This window comes from Bubalus bubalis, chromosome 19 (assembly GCF_019923935.1).
Source record: "Bubalus bubalis isolate 160015118507 breed Murrah chromosome 19, NDDB_SH_1, whole genome shotgun sequence".
In the NCBI taxonomy this organism is placed as follows: domain Eukaryota; kingdom Metazoa; phylum Chordata; class Mammalia; order Artiodactyla; family Bovidae; genus Bubalus; species Bubalus bubalis.
The window spans coordinates 10,229,747-10,257,136 of NC_059175.1; the positions used below are offsets into that span (position 1 = coordinate 10,229,747).

A 27,390-nucleotide genomic window follows, 5' to 3' on the forward strand; every position below is an offset into this window, starting at 1 on the left:
CAGAATGGGAAAGACTAGAGATCTCTTCCAAGAAAATCAGAGCTACCAAAGGAACATTTCATACAAAGATGGGCTCGATAAAGGACAGAAATGGTATGGACCTAACAGAAGCAGAAGATATTAAGAAGAGATGGCAAGAATACACAGAAGAACTGTACAAAAAAGATCTTCATGACCCAGATAATCACGATGGTGTGATCACTGACCTAGAGCCAGACATCCTGGAATGTGAAGTCAAGTGGGCCTTAGAAAGCATCACTACGAACAAAGCTAGTGGAGGTGATGGAATTCCAGTTGAGCTATTCCAAATCCTGAAAGATGATGCTATGAAAGTGCTGCACTCAATATGCCAGCAAATTTGGAAAACTCAGCAGTGGCCACAGGACTGGAAAACGTCAGTTTTCATTCCAATCCCAAAGAAAGGCAATGCCAAAGAATGCTCAAACTACCACACAATTGCACTCATCTCACACGCTAGTAAAGTAATGCTCAAAATTTTCAAGCCAGGCTTCAGCAATATGTGAACCGTGAACTTCCTGATGTGCAAGCTGGTTTTAGAAAAGGCAGAGGAACCAGAGATCAAATTGCCAACATCTGCTGGATCATGGAAAAAGCAAGCGAGTTCCAGAAAAACATCTATTTCTGCTTTATTGACTATGCCAAAGCCTTTGACTGTGTGGATCACAATAAACTGTGGAAAATTCTGAAGGAGATGGGAATACCAGACCACCTAATCTGCCTCTTGAGAAATCTGTATGCAGGTCAGGAAGCAACAGTTAGAACTGGACATGGAACAACAGACTGGTTCCAAATAGGAAAAGGAGTACATCAAGGCTGTTTATTGTCACCCTGCTTACTTAACTTATATGCAGAGTACATCATGAGAAACGCTGGACTGGAAGAAACACAAGCTGGAATCAAGATTGCCGGGAGAAATATCAATAACCTCAGATATGCAGATGACACCACCCTTATGGCAGAAAGTGAAGAGGAACTAAAAAGCCTCTTGATGAAGGTGAAAGTGGAGAGTGAAAAAGTTGGCTTAAAGCTCAACATTCAGAAAACGAAGATCATGGCATCTGGTCCCATCACTTCATGGGAAATAGATGGGGAAACAGTGGAAACAGTGTCAGACTTTATTTTTCTGGGCTCCAAAATCACTGCAGATGGTGACTGCAGCCATGAAATTCAAAGATGCTTACTCCTTGGAAGGAAAGTTATGACCAACCTAGATAGCATATTCAAAAGCACAGACATTGCCAACAAAGGTTCGTCTAGTCAAGGCTATGGTTTTTCCTGTGGTCATGTATGGATGTGAGAGTTGGACTGTGAAGAAGGCTGAGCGCCGAAGAATTGATGCTTTTGAACTGTGGTGCTGAAGAAGACTCTTGAGAGTCCGTTGGACTGCAAGGAGATTCAACCAGTCCATTCTAAAGGAGATCAGCCTTGGGTGTTCTTTGGAAGGACTGATGCTAAAGATGAAACTCCAGTACTTTGGCCACCTCATGCGAAGAGTTGACTCATTGGAAAAGACTATGATGCTGGGAGGGATTGGGGGCAAGAGGAGAAGGGGACAACAGAGGATGAGATGGCTGGATGGCATCACTGACTCGATGGACGTGAGTCTCAGTGAACTCCGGGAGTTGGTGATGGACAGGGAGGCCTGGCGTGCTGCGATTCATGGGGTTGCAAAGAGTCGGACACAACTGAGCGACTGATCTGATCTGATCTGATGCTAACCAGAACAGCCTGCTTCATGGTCTATGAAACACATACTGTCTATCTGCTTTAAATATTGGAATAAAAGGGTCCACTACAAAAAGTGAAAATCGCACAGTTGTGTCTGACTCTTTGCAACCCCATGGAGCCTGAGAGGCTCCTCTGTCCATGGGATTCTCCAGGCAAGAATACTGGAGTAGACTGCTATTCCCTTCTCCAGGGGATCTTCCCAACCCAGGGATTGAACCCAGGTCTCCCACATCGCCAGATTCTTAACCATCTGAGCCAGTGTAAAGAATGCCTATTTTGAAGATAAGGATAAATACCTCCCTTTCAGGGACTTCAAAGGTAGTACTCCTTTGATAAGATCCCCTTCCCAGGAGCCAAGGTCATACTGACTCACTATATACAGTGATCTGTCTTCTGATCTTTTTTTTTTTTTTTTTTTAAACTTTGAAGGAATGTACCCCAGTCATGTTTGATGTTTTCTGTGCTGACAAGATATAAACTACACTGAAAACCATACTTCTTCAGAACTCAGAGCTATCTGAGAGACTGCCTTCTGGGCTATAATCCCAAGATTGGCTCGAATAACACTCTTCTATTCTTATTATAGATGTATATTGACAATGGTATCTGTAGTGCATATTTCTGACTAAGGTTCAGTATCCAAAATATATAAGAAATTCCACCAAGTCAACAGGAAAGGAAAAAAATGTAGGCAACCTAACAGAAAAAGTATAAAACGCCAATAAATCTAGGAAAAGATGATCAAGCTCACTGGTAATCAGAGAAATATTAATTGGAAAAACATCCATATACCACTTCTGATCCATTTGCTTGACAACAGTTGTAAAGTCTGATGATACAAACATGGTGAAAATGCGGTGGGAGGTTAAACTGAGCCAACCATTTTGGAAAGCAGTTTGATAGTATCTGGATGTGGATGTGTATTCTCTTGCTGTTGTTCAGGCGCTCAGTCATGTCCCACTCTTTGCAACCCCATGGACTGCAGCACTCCAGGCTTCCCTGTCCTTCACCATCTCCCAGAGTTTGCTTAAACTAATGACCACTGAGTTCGTGATGCCATCCAACCATCTTGTTCTGTTATCCCCTTCCCCTCCTGCCTTCGGTCTTTCTCAACATCAGGGTATTCTCTATGCAGCAACAACTGGCAATTAGTTTCAACTGTAGATACATTTTCTAGGAAAATGTACAAATGTATGTCTGTAGAAAGACTGTATCAGAGTAAAACATTAGAAAAAAAAAAAGCAGCTTAAATGTTTATCAACAAGAGTTTGGATAGACCAATTTTAGTGTAGTCATAGAATAGAATCTAATCATCAAAGAGCATGAATAAACAGATCTACATGTATCCATCTGGAAGATTTCAGAAACGATACTGATTCAGAAAAACAAGCTGCAGAAGAGTGTGTGTGTGTGTGTCTGTGTGTGTGTCTGTGTGTAGCAAGAGAGAAAGAGCTTAGAAGTATACAATAATGTGTATTGTTGAGACATATAAAACAAATACTGCAAAGTGAAAACTGCTCCAAAAAGCTACCACAGAGGACTGGTTAAACCGGGAAACGTAAATTCAGTACAACTGTTTAAAAAGCATAAGGTAGATTAATAATATTTTAAAGGTCCAAAATACAACAGGTGAAATAATACATAGCTTATTACTCCTTTTCTGTTAAATTCAAGAAAAGAAAGAAAGAAAGTGAAGTCGCTCAGTCATGTCAGACTCTGCGACCCCATAGACTGTAGCCTACCACGCTCCTCCATCCATTGGATTTTCCAGGCAAGAGTACTGGAGTGGGTTGCCATTCCCTTCTCCAGAGGATCTTCCCGATCCAGGGATCGAACCCAGGTCTCTCGCATTGTAGGCAGACACTTTACTGTCTGAGACACCAGGGAAGCCAGTAAATGAGTGTGAGTAGAAATTGAGTATTGGGAGGGGAAGATGCACAAGCACCAAATCTCTAGGGTTTATAGTTTAAGTCTAGACAATGTCTGAACCAAGGAAGAAGGCCATGCAGGGAATCATAAGTATACTATCTAAAAAAATGGATGTAAATACCAGAGAACACAATTTTGGAGTTGAAAGGCATTGTTCCAATGAGTGAAAACCAGAGGCATGCTTGGCCTAGTAACTGACTAAAAAAAAAAAAAAAAATGCTTTGAGAATTAATGGGGTTTGGTAAAAGGAGAAATATTCCTGTTTTTTTTTGAGGTACAGTTGACATACAATATTATGTAAGTTTCAGGTGTACAACACAGTGATTTAAAGCTTATATATTCCATTTATATAAAGGTTACATTCCATAAAACTACAAAGATGTACTATTTGAAATAAAAATTAAATGTAAATGAATATTCCATAATGAGTCACTTTCAAGGGGTAGCAGTCTATCACTGAGAAATATAGTGCTAAGTTGCTTCAGTCATGTCCGACTCTTTGTGACCTTATGGACCAGAGCCCACCAGGCTCCTCTGTCCACAGAATTCTCCAGACAATACTCAAGTGGGTTGCCATGCCCTTCTCCAGGGAATCTTCCCGATTCAGGGATCGAACCCACATCTCTTATGTCTTCTGCATTGGCAGGCAAGTTCTTTACCACTAGCATCACCTGGGAAGCCCATCACTGAGAAATAGGATGAATTCTAAATCCTAATTTATGATAAAAGCAAGCAAGTAAGTAAACCAACCAGGATTTTCAGAAAAACCACAGAACTCAATATGCCAACAGTTTGAAGAGACCGAATCAGTTAGTCAAACCAATACATTTTTAAGAGTGTCTGCAAATGTACTAGCCACAGTCCTAAATATAATTTGAGTGGTAGTAAATAGAAAATAAACTCAAAGATAAAAGATTTTGATAAATGCTATGAAGATAACAAAGAAATATGGAAAAGAACACTAGGGAAGAAGGCAGGTACACCTGTTTTAGCTAGAATGACCAGCAGAAGTCTGTATGTACAGGAGATACCTGACTGAGATCTAAATGATAAGGAACCAGCCAAGCCAAGTTTTTGAGGAAAAATACACCAACTGGAAGCCAGAGCAAATGCAATGAATCTGGGACTGGGATGCATTTAATATACTCAAGGGATAGAAAGGTCAGTGTGGCTAGAATAAAGTGAACCAGGGGCAGAATCAGAAAAATAACTTAAAAAGGATTAGGAAAGTTAAGGGTTTTACAAGGGAGTAGCTATAAATAGCACTGACTTATAGAACACAAACTGAAAAAGGAGATTAGACACATCAGAAAAAGTAAAAAAGATAACAATGACAGCAATAATTGTAGAAAAGAAGAATGGGGAGCAGGTGTTAAGAATATGAGAGGGACATGCTTCAAAGGAATTAGGGGTTTTGAAGGAAAAACAGGTTCAGAGCAGCAACAGGAACAACAGGAAGGTGGCTACCTAAGCCACCAACAGGCCTTGTGTGCTCAGTCACTCAGCCATGTCTGACTCTTTGCAACGCCGTGGACCCACCAGGTTCCTCTATCTATGAGGTGTGAGGAAGCCAGCCTCTCCTGAGAGGGTTATTGATCTCAGAAGTATGGGGAAAGGCAATCAGCCTGGAAGCAGTACCCCTGGATCTAAAGCCTGGCTCGCTCAACTACTACCTGTACCACCTCATCTCCCGTAGCTTCAGGCACCTCAAGTATAAAACCAAGCTACCTTACCTACGTCACCTGGCTCTTATGAGGGTTAAATGAAAAAACAAGGGTGAGAGTGTTGGCATATAGAAAGCCAAATATGACCTAAGTTTCTTGAATGAAATGCAAGTAAAAAAGGTACTTAAACCATTTTAAAAAAAAGCACCCCATCAATGTCATTAATGCTGGCAAAAGCCTTTAATGGTAAATATGTATTCAGAAAAATACAGATATAGAGTGGACGCTGGTGAGGAAGAAATAGGGGCCTGGAAAGATGAGTAGTTCTGAGGGCCCAACAGACGAGCGTATTTGTCACCTTTGTCAATGTTTGCGTTTATAAAACAAACAAGACACAGACCTTCTTCATCTCAATTTCAATGGATAGAACAAAACGCTAGTTCAACCCGAGTTCCACCCTGGAACACAAGACACTAAGATATTCTATTTTCTTTGAAAATGACATAAGTAACTGATTAGCAGAGCACAGTCAAGAGTAGTAACAAGGCGAGTCACCGGCTCTAACACAGACACAGACACACACACACACCAGTAACAAGGCGAGTCACCAGCTCTAACACAGACACAGACACACACCAGTAACAAGGCGAGTCACCGGCTCTAACACAGACACAGACGCACACACACACACCAGTAACAAGGCGAGTCACCAGCTCTAACACAGACACAGCACACACACAGACACACACACATGCACCAGTAACAAGGCGAGTTACCGGCTCTAACACACACACAGACACACACACAGACACACAAGTAACAAGGCGAGTCACCGGCTCTAACACACACACACATGCACCAGTAACAAGGCGAGTCACCGGCTCTAACACACAAACACAGAGACACACACACACACAGACACACACACAGAGACACACACACACACCAGTAACAAGGCGAGTCACCGGCTCTAACACACACACACACACAGACACACACACCTTCAAGACACAAGGAAAAACAAACTGCAACTCACTTTCTTAATGGCGACAATTTGGTTGGTGTTCTTGTCTCTGGCTTTGTAAACCGTGGCAAACTAGACAGAAAAACAGGAGTCATGTTAAGTTTGTGAGAACTTCTTGGTTTGTGTTGGTCTTCTCACTTTTTTTAGATTTGGGGAAGCAAGGAATCCAGGGCTCTCAGAGCAAATTCGCGGCGCCTGGCAACGTGGTGAGGTCGTCCACGTCCCGTTCCAGTCCACTGAGCGGAGAGGGCCGCTCAGGGACTCAGGTCCAGGGGGGACAAAGGGGCGGCAGGGGCGTCTGGGCAGCCTCCTCCGAGGAGAACGAGGGGCGCCCATCCGCTGGCTTCCACGAGAAAACCTTCGACAGTGTGAGGCGACCCTGCGCTCCCTGCTCAGGGCCCTCCGAGCCCCGCCCGAGAGCCTCACCTGTCCCTCCCCGAGGAAGTCCAGTTTTTCATAACGCTTCGCTCGCGACTTCACGTCCACTGCCATCCGTCGCGAGGAGCCCGTCTTCAGCTGAAAGGGGTGAGCTGCCAAGACAGCAGAAATTTAAAGCTACCTTGAAGCCTCCAACAGCCACTTCCGCCCACTGAGCGCCGACGCTTCACTCGCTCCGCCCCCACTTCCGGGGTGGGCGGGGATGCTCTGAAGTAGGTCCGGCCAGAGCCCTCCCTACGGAAGCTGCGCGAGGCGAGGCGGGATTCCCGGGCTTCCCTGAACCCCGCCCGTCTGCTCACGTGACCGCAGATAGTACCGGAGGCGTGGTCCTCTTGCAGGTAGCTAGTGTGTCGCCCTGTTACCGTATTAACAGGTATTTTCTTCACTACTGAGGACCGATCAGCGCTCTGAGTTCAGGATTTAATAGGTGTGTATGGGTGTGGAAGGCTTGGCCTTGTCTCTGATCTCTGGTCTTTGCTCAAGGCTATCCTGTCACCATAGTTACCATGGACGCCTAAGCCGACAATTTCAAGTTACTTGAGCAGAGTTGGATGGTATCACCGACTGGATGGATATGAGTTTGAGCAGGCTCCGGGAGTTGGTGATGGACAGGGAAGCCTGGCGTGCTGGAGTCCATGTGGTCACAGAGTCAGACAAGACTGAGTGACTGAACTGAACTGAAGCGAGTGCTAGGTCGCTTCTTAAGGTCTGGTCAAGAGGCATTCTTAGTCCTTTATGAAGAAGCACATTCAGGCAAACAAATTCCTAGTAAGCTGAACAATTTCGTGCTGTGGAACAGACTTCTGACGATCAGTTTTTCACCCTGTAAGGTGGAAGGAACTAACAGATTTCATCGTAGGCGGTTGCGAGGATTAAATGATACTTGCACAAAGTTTTAGGCATAGTGCTCAATGGTTAACTATAATCAGTACCCGACTTTATTCGCTTTTCATACAAATCAACAAACACATTAATTCATATATTTAACGAATATATATTGAGTGCTTACTGTATGTTGGGCTCTGTTGCAGACTCTGAGAAATCAGCAAGCTAAAAAGATCCCTGCCTTCCAATGGGAGGAGCTAACAAAACAATTAATATACGCTATAATACGTAGTGACCAGTGCTACTGAGATAGTAAAGCAGGGAAAGGGAATAGATAGTAGGGTTTGTGATTTTAAATAGGGTGTTACCAGAAAGATACTACTGAAAAGCCACTGCAAAGTTTTGAGCAGATAAATGATATCTGACTTAATGTTTTAAAAGCCTCCCTTTGTTGTCAGAGATTACACTATAAACTTAGAGGGGCAAGGAGAAGCAAGAAGGCCAGTTAAAGAATTTTTGCAGTGATCCAGATGGTTGTATTGAAAGTACCAGTTTAGCTTCTAGACAATAGATTTGCTGACACTTAATATGGGTTATGGAAAAGAAAAGGATAATTCTAAGGTTTTGAGCTGGAGCATTTAATGTTTTAAGAATTTAACATTCTTAGAGAGATGGAAATAGACCACCTTACCTGCCTCCTGAGAAATCGGTGTCTAGGTCACAAAGCAACAGTTAGAAATGGACATGGAAAAACAGACTGGTTCCAAACTGGGAAAGGAGTACGTCAAGGCTGTATATTGTCATGCTGCTTATTTAACTTATATGCAGAGTACATCATGCAAAATGCTGGACTGGATGAAGTATAAGCTGGAATCAAGATTGCCAGGAGAAATATCAATAACCTCAGATATGCAGATGACACCACCCTTATGGCTGGAAGTGAAGAAGAACTAAAGAGCCTCTTGATGAAAGAGGCAAGTGAAAAAGCTGGGTTAAAACTCAGCATTCAAAAAAACAAAGATGATGGCATCCGGTCCCATCACCTCATGGTGAATAGATGGTGAAACAATGGAAACAGTGACAGACTTTATTTTCTTGGGCTCCAAAATCGCTGAAGATGGTGACTGCAGCCATGAAATTAAAAGATGCTTGCTCCTTGGAAGAAAAGCTATGACCTACCTAGACAGCATATTAAAAAGCAGAGACATTACTTTACCAACAAAGTTGGTAAATACAGTCAAAGCTATGGTTCTTCCAGTAGTCATGGATGGATGTGAGAGTTGGACCATAAAGAAAGCTGAGCACTGAAGAACTGATGCTTTTGAACTGTGGTGTTGGGGAAGACTCTTGAGAGTCCCTTGGACAGCACAGAGATCAAAACAGTCAATCTTAAAGGAAATCAGTCCTGGATATTCATTGGAAGGACTGATGCTGAAGCTGAAACTCCAAAACTTTGGCCACCTGACGTGAAGAACTGACTCATTGGAAAAGACGCTGATGCAGGGAAAGACTGAAGGCAGGAGAAGGGGATGACAGAGCATGAAATGATTGGATGGCATCATTGATTCAATGGACATGAGTTTGAGCTGGCTTCGGAGTTGGTGATGGACAGGGAAGCCTGGTGTGCTGCAGTCCATGGGGTTGCAAAGAGTCGGACATGACTGAGCAACTGAACTGATTTAATGTTTCTGAGAATTGAGAATCCTGATTTTCAGAGTTATATTGAAGAAGGCAGCAGAATACAAAAGCTGATAACTTACTCAAGGTAATATAGTGTAAAAGTTGAGTCCTTGCTCTGGATCTAGACTACCTGCATATGAATATTGGACCCACAAATATTCATTTACTAGATTTATGATTTAGGCACATCATTTAACCTTTCTGTTGCTAGTTTCCTCCTGTGTAATAGGACCTGCTCACTGGGCTGCTACAAGGCTTAAATGACTGCATACTTCAAAAACCCTTAGGATACTGTCCAATAGTGCTCAGTTTATGTTAGCAATAACTGTTATTGGTCACCTTCCAACTCTTTGTCACCACTTGGGTCTTTATTGAGCGCTGATATATTCATTAAGCAAAATTCTCCTACATCACAGAAAACACACCATCTCTATCACTCTCTCTCTTAATTGTGGCAAGTCATAGCTAGTGATATATGGTGTGTGACTTAGGTCACAGTTCCTTCTAAAAGACATCACTGTAACAGTAATCTATTCTCACTTGTAGAAACAAGCTAAATAGTGAACTAAATTTGAGGCTTGAGGTTCCCAAGTGTGCCATGGCATATGAATTGATAAGCCCACTAAACCATACTTTAGACAAGTGAATTTCTATTTTGGAACTTTTTAAATAGGGTAACAAAGGCAATGTTTAAGTGATATTCTGGGTCCATTAGGTCATTGTATAAATATAAAATACCATTAAGTATGTGTATAGCATTTTACAGTTAACAAGGCACTTTTACACACCAGTGGAAATCAGCTTCCAAGATGGTCCTAATGATTCTTGCCTTCTGGTATGAATGCACTTGGGTAGTTTCTTCAATGAAATGGACTATTTTCTGTAACTAACAGAGTATAGCAGAAATGAATTTGTATAGTGGGTGTAGATCAGAGGGATTGCTGTTTCTGCTTGTTAACTTAGATCACCTCCTCTGGGGATGTCGGCCAGCATGTTGTGAATTCATTTGGGCAGCCTTGTGGAGAGGCCTAGGTAGAGAATTGAGGCCTCCTACCAACAGCCAGCATCCACCTGCCAGCAAAGTGAGTTAGCTATCTTGTTGGAGCTAGATGGTCCAGCCCCAGGTGGCATTGACTGCAGCCTTATGAGAGACACTGAGCAGAATTGCCCAGGCAAGCTGTTCCAGAATTCCTGACCCAGAGAAACCATGAGCTGTGAAGTGATTATTGTTTTTAGCCACTAAGTTTTGGGGTGCTTTGTTACAAAGTAATGGACAATACATGAACCAAGTACTTCCAGATGTAGAAGCTCGGTTTCAAAGAGGCAGAAGAACCAGAGATCAAATTGCCAATATTTGTTGAATCACAGAGAAAGCAACGGAGTTCTAGAAAAACATCTACTTCTGCTCTATTGAGTACACTGAAACCTTTGACTGTGTGGATCACAACAAACAGTGGAAAATTCTTAAAAAGAGAAGGGAGTACCAGACCACCTTACCTGTCATCCTGAGAAAGTCTATATATGGGTCAAGAAGCAACAGTTAGACCCAGACATGGAACAACTGATTGGTTCCAAACTGGGAAAGGTGTATGACAAGGCTGTATATTGTCACCCTGCTTATTTAACTTATATGCAGAGTACATCATACGAAACACTGGGCTGGATGACTCACAAGCTGGAATCAAGATTTCTGGGAGAAATATCAACAACTTCAGATATGCAGATGATACCACTCTAACGGCAGAAAGTGAAGAGGAACTAAAGAGCCTCTTGATGAAGGTGGGAGTGAAAAAGCTGGCTTAAAACTCAACATTCAAAAAACAAAGATCATGGCATCTGATCCCATCACTTCATGGGAAATAGATGGGGAAACAGTGGAAAGTGTCAAGACTTTAGTTTTTTGGGCTCCAAAATCACTGCAGATGGTGATTGCAGCCATGAAATTAAAAGACGCTTACTCCTTGGAAGGAAAGTTATGACCAACCTAGATGGCATATTCAAAAGCAGAGACATTACTTTGGCAACAAAGGTTCGTCTAGTCAAGGCTATGGTTTTTCCAGTAGTCATGTGTGGATGTGAGAGTTGGACTGTGAAGAAAGCTGAGCACCAAAGAATTGATGCTTTTGAACTGTGGTGTTGGAGAAGACTCTTGAGAGTCCCTTGGACTGCAAGGAGATCCAACCAGTCTATTCTAAAGGAGATCAGCCCTGGGTGTTCTTTGGAAGGAATGATGCTAAAGCTTAAACTCCAGTACTTTGGCCACCTCATGCGAAGAGTTGACTCATTGGAAGACTCTGATGCTGGGAGGGATTGGGGGCAGGAGGAGAAGGGGACAACAGAAGATGAGATGGCTGGATGGCATCACTGACTCGATGGATGTGAGTCTGAGTGAACTCCGGGAGTTGGTGATGGACAGGGAGGCCTGGCGTGCTGCAATTCATGGGGTCGCAAAGAGTCAGACATGACTGAGCAACTGAACTAAGAAGACCTGAGTGTTCCTTGGACAGCAAGGAGCTCAAACAAGTCAATCCAAAAGAAAATCAACCCTGAATATCCATCGGAAGGACTGCTGCTGAAGCTGAAGCTCCAATACTTTGGCCACCTCATGTGAAGAACCAACTGATTGGAAAAGACTGTGATGCTGGGAAAGATTGAAGGCAAAAGGAGAAAGGGGTAGCAGAAGGTGTTAGCATCACCAACTCAATGGACATGAACAAATTCTGGGAGATGGTGGAGGACAGAGGAGCCTGACATGAATTTCATGAGGTCACAGAGTCGGATATAACTAAGGGACTGAACAGCAACAGCAACAGTCAATACACTAATTTGATCCTGCCTATCAAACTGTGTAGTACTGGAGAAAAAACTGCAAGTTGGACAAACTAAGCAATTCACTAATGGTTACAGATACTTAAGTGTTTAACTCCTACATGAGTATACAAGCTATTAAAGCTAAACCCAAATTCTTTCTATGCCACTATCCTCCTTGGGAGTTCATCCTATGACAGCAATTCCCACTAATATCCTTTTGTCATGCCTCTAGTCATAAATTATATAAAAGTGATATATTTTTTCATTGGAACTTTCATGGCCGCAGCTGTAGTAAAGGTGGCCCTCAGTTCCAGTGCTGGGGTTTCTAACTGCCAGCCCACAGTATTACTTAAGCCACTCTTCATCTCCTGAACCTACTGTTTCTAAAATAAGAAAAAACTTGCCATGAGCTTCTTTTTACTGAAATAAGAAAGCTAAGGAGAAAAAATAGTACTGGTTTTTAAGAAATTATTCCAAATACATTTTTTAAATAATAAAAAAGAAATCCTGAGTCATGTATTTCTCATGCATTACCAGCGTAGCTTATTGCTAGCACCAAATTCCTATCTCACATTTGAGTTGGGCAACATTTATAATAGGCCACAATACAGAATTTACACAAAGAGCAGATCAACTCTGAAACAGTAGAAAAAACAAAATAAGTATAAAGATTAATCCATATGTAACTGGGCAAACACAAAAATGTACTCAACAATTCTACTCTATTACTCATGAATTACCCTTACTATTAGGGATGACTTCTTTAAAGTATATTCTACAAATCATTAAAGGTATGGAAGAGAATTTATTTCACTTTGTGAGGCTTTATTTTCACAATTATACATACCCTTGGCACAGGAAGACCCTATCAAAATTCTATTAATTGACTTAAGGTAAATAGGTTGATTTTATGAGACTTTCAGACAATTAAGTTTGAGAAAGTTTATGATTATCAGGATTTGTATACATGATCACAATCAAAAGAAAGAGATAAACCAAAGAACAAGACTTTCTTAACCCCCCTGAAAACATAATAAATTACAATTTCTGGTCAAATGTTATTCCTATGCTATATTTATTTTTATCTCATTTTCCATTTTATACTCTGGCATTTCTTTTCTGAATACAGGTTACATATAATATTATGTGTTAACTCCCTAGTCTTAATATCACAAAGTCACCTGTTCTACCATGGGCATATTTTTATCATTTAAAGTAGGATATGCTTGTTAATAAGCCAGTTATACTCCAGTAACTTTGTGAATGCAAAAACACTGAGAAGTAAGAACAAATAATGGAGTTATTATTTCACGGATCCTCTTTCAAGTTCAGGAAAATTACTTCTAGAAAGCTGCAATTCTGCCAAATATATTCTATGTTTAAACGGAAACTGAAAGAAAAGTGAAATTACTGGAAGCCTTTGACGGTTCACTAGACACTGAGTGCTTTCAATAGTTCAACACTGTTATGCTTGATAATCAAGAGTAAATTAACAGGCTAACATTTTAAAATGTATACTTTAATTAAGGTATAAAGTATATAAACAATCAGGTAAACTTATAGAGAAGCTGACCAAGATACATAAATTAGGAGATATGTGTCCATCTAAATTTTCTATACTTCATCTTTTTTTTTCTTTTTACAGAATATTTATTAAAGTTGTTTAATATACAATTTTTCATTTGTCATTCTGGAAGTCCTTTTTTAGAAAGACTCTTCTTTATCTGATGACAAATAGGAGCCACATTATCAGTGATTATTCTGGACCTCCACGCTGAAAAGGAAGAAATAAAGCAATAAATTAGGTGTTTCATTTACAAAGAAAATTTTCATGGCAACTATACAAATCTGAGACGTTTTAAATCAATGATCTTTAGGTCTTAAAACCAATTTCAGATTTTTCATAGCTTTTGGGCTCTCATATCAATACTATAAAGAATTTCAGATCTGAAAGGGACTTCAAGGTTGACCTAGGTCAATGGTCCTCAAATTTCTTGGTCCTTTACGCTATAAAAAAATTAATGAGGACCCTGGTCAGGAACTAGATCCCACATGCCACAACTTAAGAGTCTGCATTGCTGGAACTAAAGAGCTCACATGCCTCAATGATCAAAGATTCAGAATGCCTACAAGTAAAACAATAACAACAAAAACCAAACAGATGCAGCCAAATAAAGAATTTAAAATAAACTAAATATTTTTTAAAAATTAATGAGGACTGTAAAGAGCTTTTTTTCATGGGGTATATATATTTTGCTATTTACCATACTATATACTTCTACACATATATTCTTTCAAGCACATTTACCAAGGGCTCAAACATCATTTACTTCTCATAGGCCTGGCCTACCTGACCATCCCTGTCTTAGGTATGGACACACCTTGACAAGACAATTGGAAGAACATGTAAATCAGTATCTGAAACTCCAAAGCTAATAATGTTAAGGTGTCTTCCACAGTATTGGGATACAGAGCAACAACATACTTGGATAAATTCAATTTCTTCTTGAGACACAAGTTTCCTTCTGTATTTCTGAGGTAAAGTTTTTATCATCTCTGCAGTGTCTGGTGGACCCTGATGCATCAGCCAGTCTGGCGATTTACTTCCCTTAGAATGCTGTGAAATTGAAGAAGTATGAGATGGTAGTCCTGCTGATCGTAGAACTTCTGATACTGAAATTAAAAAAAAAACCCAACTTAGAGGGATTGTTCAGGGTTTTAAAATACTATTTTGAGTTATTATTGAATCATCAAGTTATTCTTAAAATGATAAGTATTACAATTGCAAGAGGTATAACTTGGTTGGGTAGCTATGTAGTTTCATAAGTTTGTTTTAAAGCAAATGAGGTAGTTTTAAGTGAGTGAACTACTAAATTGAGTAAGTTCATAAAATAATGAAATTTTTAGGTAGTGGAGTTCAATCCATGTGGATAACTGACATTACTTAAGTTTTGCCCTATGGTAGAGATTACAGGTAGTATCATACAATGGAGAATAAAAAAGTTGGAAAATGGAGATGAGATTTGTTTTCTCCAGACTTGTCTGTCACCTATAAATTCTTCAAGAGTTACAGTAAGTTAAAAATATCCATATAAAATTTGTTAAAATTCTCCCTGAATTAAAGGTTGGGTATCTTATAATAAAGACAGTGACAGAAGAGTAAAAGAAAAACAGAACTTGTTCAGAATCTTCAGTTACTTTTAATGGGTAATGACTACTAAGTTCTAAGGCAATCCAAGAAATATTTACTGATTGAATGAACACATATATCAGTGAATGAGAAAGAGGTTAGCTGGGAGAAAGATATATAATGGTGATTATTCATCATAAAGTCTGCAGATATAAACATGGGAGATTCTTCTGAAGGACAGAAGAAAAGGTAGAACAAAAATTCCCATATATAAAATCAATATAACCAAAAATTCAGAAATACCTACTGTTAAGTTACTACTTTTTAAAAGTAAGTAACAGAAGTTAGTTAACACAACCTAACATACCACTGTGACCTAAGCTACAATTGTCAACCTGATTTTAAAATGAAAAAGTCTATAATAAAATATTCATGTATGGATCTGATTGTACATATTTTTTTAGCCTAAATAAACTGCAGCTTACCATTTGGTTTAGGATTGTCTCTTCTGTCAGGGAACCTTATTAATGGAGTATGTGGCTTGACTACCTAAAAGAAAAATATAATGCATGAGAAAGAAATGAAGTACTAAGATAACCTCATTAACTACATAAGAAATAATCTACTGAATCCCACAAGCAGACACCTTTGTTAAAATAACTTAGTACTTGACAGCAACTTTAAATTTTCTATTAAAAAATTACTTTTAAATTTTATTCTTGTATTTCCCTGGTGGCACAATGGATTGAGAATCCACCTGCTGATGCAGGGGACGCAGTTCACTCTGGTCCAGGCAATTTCCACATGACGCAGAACAACTAAGCCTAAGCGCCAGAACTACAAAGCCTGTGCTCTAGAGCCCATCAGCTGCAACTACTGAGCCCACGTGCCTAGAGCCTGCCACAAAGGAATAAATAAGTTTATTCTTCCCCAACAAGGATAGCTAGTCTATGATCTATTGTTTACATTATTTGATATGCATAATAAATTTGTACTTTATACATCACAAAACATTGTACTGTACTGCCAACTGACCTCAGAACAACCCTATAAGGTGACATGGATTTTACGTTGCGTGACTTCTAAATCACCCTGCTGACTGGTAAGAACTGGAAGTTTCCTTGACTTGTACTGACTATTGTTTCTGTACTATGTTTTAATACTTAGTAGTTTAGAATAGGATAAAAAGCATACTGAAAATCAGGTAATCGAAAAACTTTCTAACAAAAGTAACACATGTTCTGTGTACAAAAAACTGGTAAAAACACAGAAAAGCAGAAAGAAAAAACATCATCTATAAGCTCAAAACACACATAAAATAGCTTTAAACATCTGATAACTCTTGACTATTCTTTTTCCTACACCCATAGAAATACATGTATTTAGATAACTTTTTAATAAGCTATTTGAAGAGTATTAATTTTTTATCACTAAAAATTCCAGATAATGCTATAGAGGAACTTTAGCAGAACTTTCAGTATGAAATCATCTGAATATATATAAAATGCTAAGACTAATAAACAGAACCCTAAAAATAACTTCTCACTCTGTCTAGTAACTTTCTTTTCAGAGCCAGGCTTCTTGAAAGAGTGTTCTATCCATCTTCCAGGCTGATGTTTTTCAGGATAAACTTCAAACTGGCATTTGGCACCTACAGGTTCATCATGATCTGGCCTCTCCCTACCTCTCCAGTCTCATTCCCCACCATGGTACCATTCACTCCAGGTACTCTGAAGTACTTTTTATTTCCCTAACTCATCAGACCATTTCCACCCTCATTCAACTGAAAGCTCATGTGCTCTGGCAGGAAATCTCTCCCTGGTTCCACCCTAAGTCCATGTCTCTGCTTTTACCTGACTATCTTGTAAAACAGCTCAACTGTCACTCTTAAGAAGATTCCCCATCGCTAAATCCGATTTAAAAAAGACTCCTATGTTTCCACAGCAACCTGAACATCTTAAGAATACTGTGCAGAGGACACCTAAATGAGCCAATGACTACAGGACAGCCAAGTTCCTGGAAGGGCAGAGATAGAAAATGAAGAACTTCTGCAGCAGCACCCAGTACCCAGTACATGCTCAGCAACCATCAGACGAATGAGCGAACAGACCATTTGTCAGTCAGGGTTAACTCTACAGGCATGTGAATATGTATACACACACTTAAATGTATGTACATATACCAGAGAGAAAGAGTCCATTCCAACATAGTTTTTGTACACTTAAAAGCATAGTAATATGCCTTTACAGATCAGTTGGCTCTCCTTTTATTTGTACCTTTCTAAGTCTCTTAGTTTCAGCTGTGCCTCATATAACACTGACTATGCATTTGCTGGCCAACCTGAGAACACTTTTAAAAGGGGAGTGAGACCACTTACATTTATAACTTATAAATTTGGTATATTTTCTGTCATATCATTATTTAACATTCTTTGTCCTATGATCTTTTTCTTTGCTTTCATTTGTGGGGTTGGTTGGTAGGCTGGTTGGTGGCTTTTTGGTATTTAGAAAGGGCTGTACTTTTGTATAATGTTTATATTATGTTGTTACCTTTAGATAATATTCTTAATTGCCTGTTTCTGAGATACTATCTATTGGTTCATTATCACTAGAAAGAATGAAGGTAATTGATGGTAATCTCGTCTCTGCCACCCCTCCCCATCTTTTACCACCAGTTAATAACTAGAGGCAATTACAAGTTTATTCTACTTTCTGTATACTCTTCCTCTTATTCCTCCATTTAAAAAGTCTTACTAGATATATACTATCAGAGCAAATACTACCAACAAGTCTTTCTCCCTTCTCTGCATTATCTAGCCTTAATTCTACAGTTAAATACACTCAGTGATTATATCCAGTTCCTGTGTTAAAACAGCTACAAGTACAACTAAGTATTCCTTAGTTGTCTGATGCTCATTCCCTGGGGGAGCTAGTAGGAAGGGCTTTGGGGAACAGTATTCCCTGAGTTATTAAAGGTTTAGAAGAGTTTGTGGCCTTTATACTTGAAGGTCAGTGCAGCTAGATAAAGCTTAGGTTTACATTTTCTTTCCTTAACTACCTTAAATGTGGTATCCACATGTTTTCCTTTAAGAAGTATTCTTGTTGAAAACTTTGATAACTTAGTAGGTGCTTGGTCTTATTGCTTGGATCACCAAATAATTCTTTTCTTTATAAGTCAATGATTTTACTAGAATATACCCGTTGGTCAACAAACTAGGTCAAATCTCTCAACTACAAGGTATAACTTTAAGTCTCTTTTTGTATCAGGAAAGTTCTATTAAATTATAGGTATTGAGACTTGGTCAACTCTGTTTTCACTTTTTCAGAGACTTACTATACAAAAGTTGCTTCATCTTGTCTTTATCTACTTCTATGGCATTCTCTGAATCCCTTTAATCTTTTTTCATGATCTTTGATTTTTGGGGGAAACTTATTTTATGAAGGAATCCACTTCTATGATTCATGAAGCCCAGGCTAAGTTAAAAGTGACGTGTTCTGGAGGAAACGACACTCCACTCTGGACCTTCTGGTTAGAACTACTGTCTTCTCTACCTCAACTGAAAACCCAGCCTCATGCTGCCTCAATCCCTGCCCTACGATTCTTGGAAGATGACAAAGTCGACTATGTTAGAGGCTTTTTCAGAGGAGAAGACAACTCTTGCCTTCTCAGAAGACCAAGCCTCTACTTACTTTGCTTTATGAGGCAGATAGCAACTCCAAACCACTGACAGGTTGGGACCTGCGCAGGCCTCAATCATTATCTGTGTGTTTTTAATCCTTTTTCTCCTTTCCTCTACTATTTACTTTAGGAAAACTTCTAAGTTGCCCATTGACCTTTGTGTTCTTTCCAGTTTAGTGTCTATTCCTGAAAGGTTCTTTTCTTTTATTCTTAATTCTTTACTGAGTTCAGAGCTGTACCATCCCTAAAATCTTAACCTAAAATCCAAACTCAACTACAGCCTTTTAACTCTCTTCTTTGTTATTTCCCACTATCAGTTTCAGCCAGCCCTTCATTTCCTTGATCTCTCCCTTTTCTCCCAGTCAAGTGGTTCCACCTTGACTTTACTTCCTTTTTCATCTAGCCTAGACCCACATTCCACTGAGCAACCTCCTAGCACTCTCAACTGCCTTGCTGTAAATCTCAAACCCTGAATTAACCCAACTACCTACCTTCTTCCCCTGTCTTATACAGTTAAATGATTTCCTACATGATTATCTCCTCTCTACTACTGCATCATCCTAAACGTATCAAATATACATTGCTTGGCATTCAGCAAGCATTTATAACTTACTCTTCTAAAATTATTTTTAAATATCCTGCATCCAGCCAAATTCCTCTACTTAATGGTGACACCATGCTTTGTGAATTCCTATCAGTTTGTGCCAGTCTGCTGAAATACTACTCTCTCTTCAGATACTGATCAAGTTCTAAGCTCTGTGGAAGAACCATGTTATCCTGTTGGCACTGTGGTCCCAGCACTGAGTACAGGCCTGGCACAGAGGTACCCAACACATTTTGCTAACGTTAACATGTTGTCAGCACATACTACTTTGTATTATGAATGTGAATATAAGTCTTCGCAGCTCTGTTAGAAGTGGACAGGCCATTCCTTATTCTGTATCTCACAGCATCTTTTTTGTTGCCTGTATTAATAGTTCTTTATTATTGCTTGTGCTGTTCCACTTTAACAAGTCTACCACACTTTATGTTGCTAATGGATATTTGGATATTTTCTAGTTTAGGTGTTATTATGAATAAAGCAACTATGGACATTTTTATCTTGTTTTTTAAATAGGTATATGCACTCATTTCTCTGGGGTATAAACCTATGAGTAAGACTGCTGGGACATAGGGTAGGTATGTCTAACTAGTAGTAAAGGCCCACAAAACAGTTTTCCAAAGTGGCTATACCTTTTTATATTCCCACCAGCAATGTATGAGATGGATGCTTCGTGTTCTCATCACCACTTGGCAGTGTCAGTCTTTTTAATAATTTTGGTGGTTTCCTGGTTTTAATTTGCATTTCCCTGGAAAGTAATCATGTTGAACATCTTTTCACTGGCTTAGTGCTCATTCAAATATCTTGCTTTTTGCAATATTAAGTTTTTTTACCCATTTAAAAAACTGGGCTATATATTATTGATATATATAATATCTATTAAGGATTCCAGTCCTTTGTCGGGTGTTCTCCTGTCCTCACAAAATCTTTAATTAAGGCTTAATAACTATGCACTGAATGAATAAGTGAGGATCATTCATTGCAATGGGAGCAAAGACTGGGATCTAAGATTATATTCCAGAGCGAAATAACTGTAAGAAAAAGTCTTTCAAGAGATGTACTTGTGAAAAGGGAAATGCACTTCTCATATCAAAGTTAAAAGTTAATTGTACAATAATGCTATTTGAGCTGGAAAAAAACTCAAGTAAAACAAGCACAAAAGTGGAGGTTGTAGCCCTTTATAGACCAAGTTTAATTTTCCTACTTAAGCTAAAGACCACAGTTGAGAAGCAAAAACAAAAGCTATCAGAAGTCAGTAACTGATGATTGGATTGATAAAGTCCCTCTAGCACCAATCTAAACTCAGGGAAAAAACATTACAGAAAAACTTAAATATATATTTTTTCCATTCTCCTTCATCAGGCCTATAACCAGACGCTGGTTGGTGGAGGAGAGTATCCGGCGAGAACGCAGCTCGCGGGGCCAGTTCTCTGTCCATTCCCAAGACCTTGAAGGGACACTGGGTCAGAGCGAAGGTTCGCTTCCTTTCACTCCACTACCGCCTTCCTTCCGATTGGCTGATTTGCGACAACCTAAACAATACTGGTCGCTGATTGGCCAGGATATTGCCAGGGCAGCCAAGCCTGCAGCCTGCTAAGAGGCTAAGGAGGTCTGGATGGAGGGCAGTCCAGGGACTTTGCAACAGCTAAGTGCCTACCTGCGGAGATGCACTCCCTCGGCCTGGCTCGAATCGTCACCTCCGTCCCAGGCTTCACTGCCCGTCCCAACAAGCGCAAGGTCCAATTCTCACATACACCCGGGGAAGCAGCTGCTGGCCCTAGGCAGGGCCGCGGTCACCGCGCAGCCTCCACCACCGCCTTTCCTCCCCAGCGCGAGTGTTACAGTGAGCACCTTCCCTATAGCCCACGGCGCAGAAAGGCGACCGAGTCTCCTTACCTGAACGACCCTGCTGGCAGACGCCATCTTGCTGCCCATCATGACCCCCGAGAAGGGGCAGCTTCCGGGGCGCTGGCGAGCCGCGGTTTTAACAGGCGTCCCGCGCGGCTGGGGCGGGCCCTGCCTGTGACGTCACGGAGGAGGAGCGGGCGCCCGGGCAAGACCCTCCTCTACTGTGGAGCTAGCCCCAACCATGTGCCTGACACCGACCCGCCTCTCCCCGCTGGGGAGCTGACCCACGTGTTTTCCGTTGTTTTCGTTTTGCAGGTAAAGATTTGTGATGTTGGATTTATTTTGTTCATCAGCCTATGAGTGACCTAGGACCATTTCTTCTCCGGATAGTCAGTTTTTAATTTCGGCGTAGTCCAAAATGTAATATGAAACCAAATAATATAAGTTCTGATGTTCTAAAATGAACAATCTTGTTAAAATTTGGGAGTAAGAAGCAAACTCAGAAAGAGTGGTGGACAATTCCTACTCTATAGGTTCTGTGGGTCTCATATTCCGTTGCTTTGTAGAAATTTGTTAATTTTTTTTTTTTTTACTGAAGTATAGTTGTTTTACAATGTGTTCACTCCCGTTGCTTATTAACATTGCTTGATTTGGTTTTCTGATTCCTTTCTCTACCATTACTCCTGATATTAAACTGCTGCCTGCTTCGAGTTTGAGAAAACTCCGAAGTTCTAGGTTTTTTTTTTTTGAAACATGAGCCATCCATCATTCCCCCAAGTTGTATTAATGTTAAATTCTATGGTAAATATTAGTGTTTACAATGTTAAAAATTTAATACACAGTACAATATGTTGCAGCCATTTTGTAGGTAATGTAACACCTTACATTATTGTAAATATTTAGAGCAACAAATTTGTTTTGATGATCTAAGTCAATGTTTTCTAAATCTAGGAGAGTTATTTAACCTAAATATGGGCCCCTCTGATTCAGAATTTCTGGAGGAGACCAGGACTCTTTTTTTTTTTTTTTTTTAATGCTTTCAAAGCTTGTTTTAGCAGCACATAGCATATTCTATGGAGAAGGCAATGGCAGTACTCCAGTACTCTTGCCTGGAAAATCCCATGGGCGGAGGAGCCTGGTGGGCTGCAGTCCATGGAGTCCGGAGGAGTCGGACACGACTGACCGATTTCACTTTCACTTTTCACTTTCCTGCATTGGAGAAGGAAATGGCAACCCACTCCAGTGTTCTTGCCTGGAGAATCCCAGGGACGGGGGAGCCTGATGGGCTGCCATCTATGGGGTCACACGACTGAAGCGACTTAGCAGCAGCAGCAGCATATTCTAAAACCAGATTGATAAAGTGGTTAGGTGGGCAAACCACATGAACTGGCAAATTTAAAAAAAAGAAAAACAAATTTCTCTTAAAAATATTAAAAGACATTCAACCTCCCTTATTCTAAGAAAAATTTAAACTACACTGAAACACTATTTTTAATCCATCAAATTGGCCAACAGCCATAGTTTGGACAATATGATCTGGGGAGGCTGTGGGGAAAGAGGCACTGATGTATATCATTTAAATTTTAGTTTAAGGCAGGACAAGAAAAATTAAAATTCTCTCTGTGGGTTAATATGCAGTGTGCGTCTCCATTACACATTAACCGCAGCTCCTCAAAGATGGAAGCACCTGCTCAACCATAAAGATCCTTTTCTTTCTTTCTTCTGAGGCTGGCAGTGTAACTTCTTCAAACAATAGGGTTCTTTTCCAGTTCTGTAAGGGGTCACAGTGACTTGCCGCTCAGTTTGTACCCGCTTACCTGGACTAAGCATGCTTTGTGGACTTCATGTGAAGTATCAGTTTGTCATTTAGATATACAGTCCTTTGTCTCAAAAAGGCACATGACTGTGCCTTTGACGTCTAACAGGCAGAACAGTCCTCAGAGCTTTCTGAGAATCTGCTTCCTGATTATAATCTTCAGTTTGGTTTATATAAAATTCCTTCCCCCCTACCCCCACAGCCTTTAACTATTCAGTAGTTCATTGAATTTTCATCAACAATGGGAGTAAAAGATGGTACTCAAAAAAACCACAAAACTACATACTGAATGACTCCAATTATATGACATTCTGGAAAAGGCAAAACTATGAAGACAATAAAAATAAGGGTGGTGGTCAGGGGTTGGGGGGAGGGAGGGGCAAGCAGGCAGAGCACAGGGAATTTTTAGGATAGCGGAACTATTCTGTATGATAGTATCAATATAATGGTGGGTACATGTCATTATGTTTATCAAAATTCATAGAATATGCAACCTTTGGATGATAGCGACATGTTAATGTTAAGGTTCAGTTGTAACAAACATACCGCTGTGGTGGAGGACGACGACGATGGGGGAGGTTGTGCATGTGTCCGAGCAGTAGGTATATGGGAACTCTCTGAACTTTCTGCTCCATTTTGCTGTGAACCTAAAACTGCTTTAAAAAAATAAAGTATCTTAAAAAATTTTTTAAAGTCACTATGGCTGTAACCAGAAAAACTAATGTGTTCTTGAAGTTCAAAAATGGTGACTAACCTGGAGTCTACTATACAGAGTGGAGTAAGTCAGGAAGAGAAAGTCAAATACTGTATATTAATGCATATATATGAAATTTAGAAAGACAATACCGATGACCCTACATGCAGGGCAGCAAAGGAGACATAGATGTAAAGAACAGACTTTTAGATTCAATGGGAGAAGGAGAGGGTGGGATGATTTGAGAATAGCACTGAAACATGCATATAACCAGGCATAAAATAGAGGACCAGTGCAAGTTCAGTGCGTGAAGCAGGGCACCCAAAGCCCCTGGGTTTTGACAACCCAGAGGGATCAGGTGGGGAGGGAGGTGGGAGGGAGGTTCAGGATCGGGGCACACATGTATACCTGTGGCCGATGCATGTTAATGTATGGCAAAAACCATCACAATACTGTAATTATCCTCCAGTTAAATTAGTTGAAAAAAAAAAAACTCCTATTTAAAAATTTTTTAAAAAATGGTGACAAGTTGATGACATTGCATTGTACAGTTGAAATTTACTAAGAGAATAGAACTTAAGTGTTCTCACCAAGAAAAGGAAAAGTAAATATTTGAGGTGCTGGATGTGTTAACTAGATTGTGGGAATCCTTTCACAGTGTACACATACATCAAGTCATCACATTGTAAACTTTAAATATTTTGCATTTTATTTGTCAGTGACAAACGGCAACCCACTCCAGTATTCTTGCCTGGAGAACCACTTGATCAGAGGAGCCTGGCAAGCCACAGTCCATGAGGTCGCAAAGAGTCTGCCACCCATATCTTCAGTAAAGCTGGCAGGGAAGAAAGCTCAAAAGCAACAGCAGCTTAGATTCTAGTACACAGACACTTCATTTACGTTTAGAGAAACAGCAACTTTCTAAGTGAAAATCTACAATGCTAGATTCTCATTCTGAAGTCATTTGAGAGACACAGTTAGCCTTTTTGGCTACTTTTCTAATATTTTTCATTTTCCTTTATGATTATATTTAAGAAAGAAATGAAGAAAACGGACAAAGAATTCCCATGGTTTAGAGATTTTACTAAAACATAAACTTTCCAAGTCCTCTAATTCCAAGAAGTTTCCCCAGAATACCTGATGATGAGATTAGAAAATGTCAAATGCAGGATAAATTACTGGTCATATTGGTATGAATTTTGTTTGGGGAGGACTACCAGGAAAATGCTCTGACTTTTCTCTACTTGGGGATTTTTTAAATAAGTGTTGGCATTCATACTCCACAGAATTCTCATCCAGGCCCCTTCTTGATTAGTGCTTTCTAGGATGGAAATGACGAAAGGAGCTGAACCTGAGACAGCAGACTGCCTCAGTTCCCAAATTCTGTTTTATTTTCCTGCTCAATTTTAATCACCCTCCTGTCACACCATTTGATTACTCATTCCATTCCTTTCTCTTTTTTTTGACATGTATACACTGCTGTATTTATTTTTGGCTGCATTGGGTCTTCCTTGCTGCGTGCGGTCTTCCTCTCTCTAGTTGTGGCGAGTGGAGGGCTGCTCTCTAGCTCTGGTGCACGGGCTTCTCAGTGTGGTGGTTTCTCTTGTTGCGGGGCACAGGCTGTAGGTGCATAGGTTTCAGTAGTTGCGACTGGTGGGCTCTGGGCACTTAGGCTTTGGTAGTTGTAGCACAGAAACTCATTAGTTGTGGCTCATGGGCTCTAGAGCATGCAGACTTCAGTAGTTGTGGTGCATGGGCTCAGTTGCTCTGTGGCATGTGGAATCTTCTCCAGTCAGGGATGGAACCAGTGTCCCCTGCGTTGGCAGGTGGATTCTTACACACTATGCCACCAGGGAGGTCCAGGTCCCGTGATTTTTGTCTTGTATTAATGAAACAATGAATGTTGTCTACCCTCCAGGTCCTCAAGGATCAAGTCATTGATTGCTAACCTCTAGGACACTGTGTAAGAAGTCAGGACAAAGAACAGGAGCACTCAGTACTTTGGGAGAACAGGCAAACAAAAATGGCCCTTAGATATACTTTAGGAAATGTTTTATGAATCTGGATTCTTGCATCCTCCGATACTTAGAAAAGCACTAAAATATCATTAACTGATGTATCTATTTCCCTTAACTACTGCTAAGATATATGCTGGATTGCACATACTTTGTAGCCAAAATCTCATATATACTGGCCTCTTCCTCCCTACCTCTTCAGAGCACTTCCTCAGAGCTATCTGAGAGGCTATTAGTGCTCAGTAAGACACTGACTAAAACTCAACTCTCAGCTGTTACACTGTACATCTTTCTTTAGTCAATAGTCTATACCCTGAATGCTATTTTTTGGCTGTTTTCATGGACCTGTGGAGCACAGCACCCAGTTCTACCTCATCTATTGTGTCTTCTTAATATCATTATCTTACCTAGCCTTTGACTCCTTTCTTGTCCCATGTACCTTGTTCCTGACATTGGCTGTACATCTGTGAGGCAGAACTCAGTATGCATGACAGCTTCCTGATGTGATCCAATACAAAGTGCCCAGAGCAACTTGCGGATTTTTTTGATTAAAAAAAAACCTGAAATTACATTTAATAAAGCACTTAGATCTAACTTCTGGTTTGCCAGAAAACAGAGGTGAAACAAGCTATGTAAACTACTAGGAAGCAATTGGACAAGTCAGAAGAGACCTTTCTACAGGGCAATCGCTTCCTCTGACAATGACTAAGAACTTGTAGGGGGTGGGCGGGGGGAAGGAGGATATAATCTGTTGCAGCTACTCAGTTCAGTTCAACTACAGATCTTCCTTATGAGGGGGTTATATCCCAATAAACCCATCCTAAGTTGAAAATATCCTAAGTCAAAATGCATTTAATATACCTAATCTTAAATGTGCTCAGAACATTTACATTAGCCTACAGTTAGGCAAAATCACCTAACACAACCTATTTTATAATAAAGTACTGCGTATGTCATGTAACTTACTGACTTACTGTACTGAAAGTGAAAAACAGAATGGTTGTAAGTATATTGGTGTTTGCCTCTGTGACTGTGGCTGACAGATGTGGCTTGCTGCTGCTGCCCCCATTACTATAGATCATGAGAGTGTTAGCCCAGGAAAAGATCAAAATTTGAAGTATGGTCTCTACCGAATGCATATAGCTTTTACACCATCATAGAGTTGAAAAATCCTAAGTTGAACCATCATAAGCAGGGGACCAACGTATGCTATTGTAGAAGAAAGGCAGCCATAGATAATATGTAAACATGTGGGTGTGGCTTTGTTCCAATAAAACTTGATTTACAAACTCAGGCAGCTGGTAAATCAGTTTGATATGAGGAAATAGCCAACCAAAACAACCATCACTCCCACATTTTTGAGAAAAAGTGTATTAGCAAAGACACCACTAGCCTGGATTTTAAGACTGTGTTTGAGATGTAAAATATTTCGGTCCCCAATTGAGAAAGCTGTTCAGATGGGCATAATCTCTGATGCCCTCTTCAGAT

The 27,390-nt window shown here is 40.3% G+C and overlaps 2 protein-coding genes across 7 annotated transcripts in view; both read right to left on the minus strand.

The window, feature by feature from the left end:
- CDK7 (cyclin dependent kinase 7) overlaps positions 1-6,994 on the minus strand; it is a 28,184-nt gene extending 21,190 nt beyond the window's left edge. For 2 of the 5 annotated variants that reach the window (XM_044932471.2, XM_006058937.4), the window contains exons 1-2: positions 6,793-6,990; positions 6,379-6,438 (exon numbers count right to left, since the gene is read on the minus strand). In XM_044932471.2, coding sequence (XP_044788406.1) covers positions 6,379-6,438; positions 6,793-6,858 — 126 coding nt within the window. In that variant the 5' untranslated portion in view covers positions 6,859-6,990. Of the gene's footprint in view, positions 1-6,378; positions 6,439-6,792 lie in introns of all 5 variants that reach the window. The other 3 variants (XM_025270883.3, XM_006058938.4, XM_025270885.3) reach the window with 3 other exon arrangements.
- A 6,053-nt stretch (positions 6,995-13,047) lies between these two features.
- Positions 13,048-21,556, minus strand: MRPS36 (mitochondrial ribosomal protein S36). Of its 2 annotated transcripts, XM_025270886.3 has the most exons (5): positions 21,426-21,440; positions 20,162-20,277; positions 15,736-15,799; positions 14,606-14,793; positions 13,048-13,894 (listed from the first exon to the last, which is right to left on the minus strand). In XM_025270886.3, the coding sequence occupies exons 2-5, from the start codon at positions 20,210-20,212 to the stop codon at positions 13,877-13,879; spliced, it is 321 nt and encodes a 106-aa protein (XP_025126671.1). In that variant the 5' UTR covers positions 20,213-20,277; positions 21,426-21,440; the 3' UTR covers positions 13,048-13,876. The 2 variants fall into 2 exon arrangements, with proteins under 2 accessions (XP_025126671.1, XP_006059002.1); XM_006058940.4 differs by lacking the exon at positions 20,162-20,277 and having other exon boundaries at positions 21,426-21,556.
- Positions 21,557-27,390: the final 5,834 nt, after the last annotated feature.

Excerpts from the sequence above, each read along its gene's own strand:
- MRPS36 (XM_025270886.3), bottom strand. The coding sequence starts at position 20,212 with ATGAGAACACGAAGCATCCATCTCATACATTGCTGGTGGGAATATAAA. Across the intron at positions 15,800-20,161 it reads GCTGGTGGGAATATAAAAAG|GTAGTCAAGCCACATACTCC; the intron begins GTATAGCCACTT and ends TTTTTCTTTTAG. Across the intron at positions 14,794-15,735 it reads AGACAATCCTAAACCAAATG|TATCAGAAGTTCTACGATCA; the intron begins GTAAGCTGCAGT and ends TTTTAATTTCAG.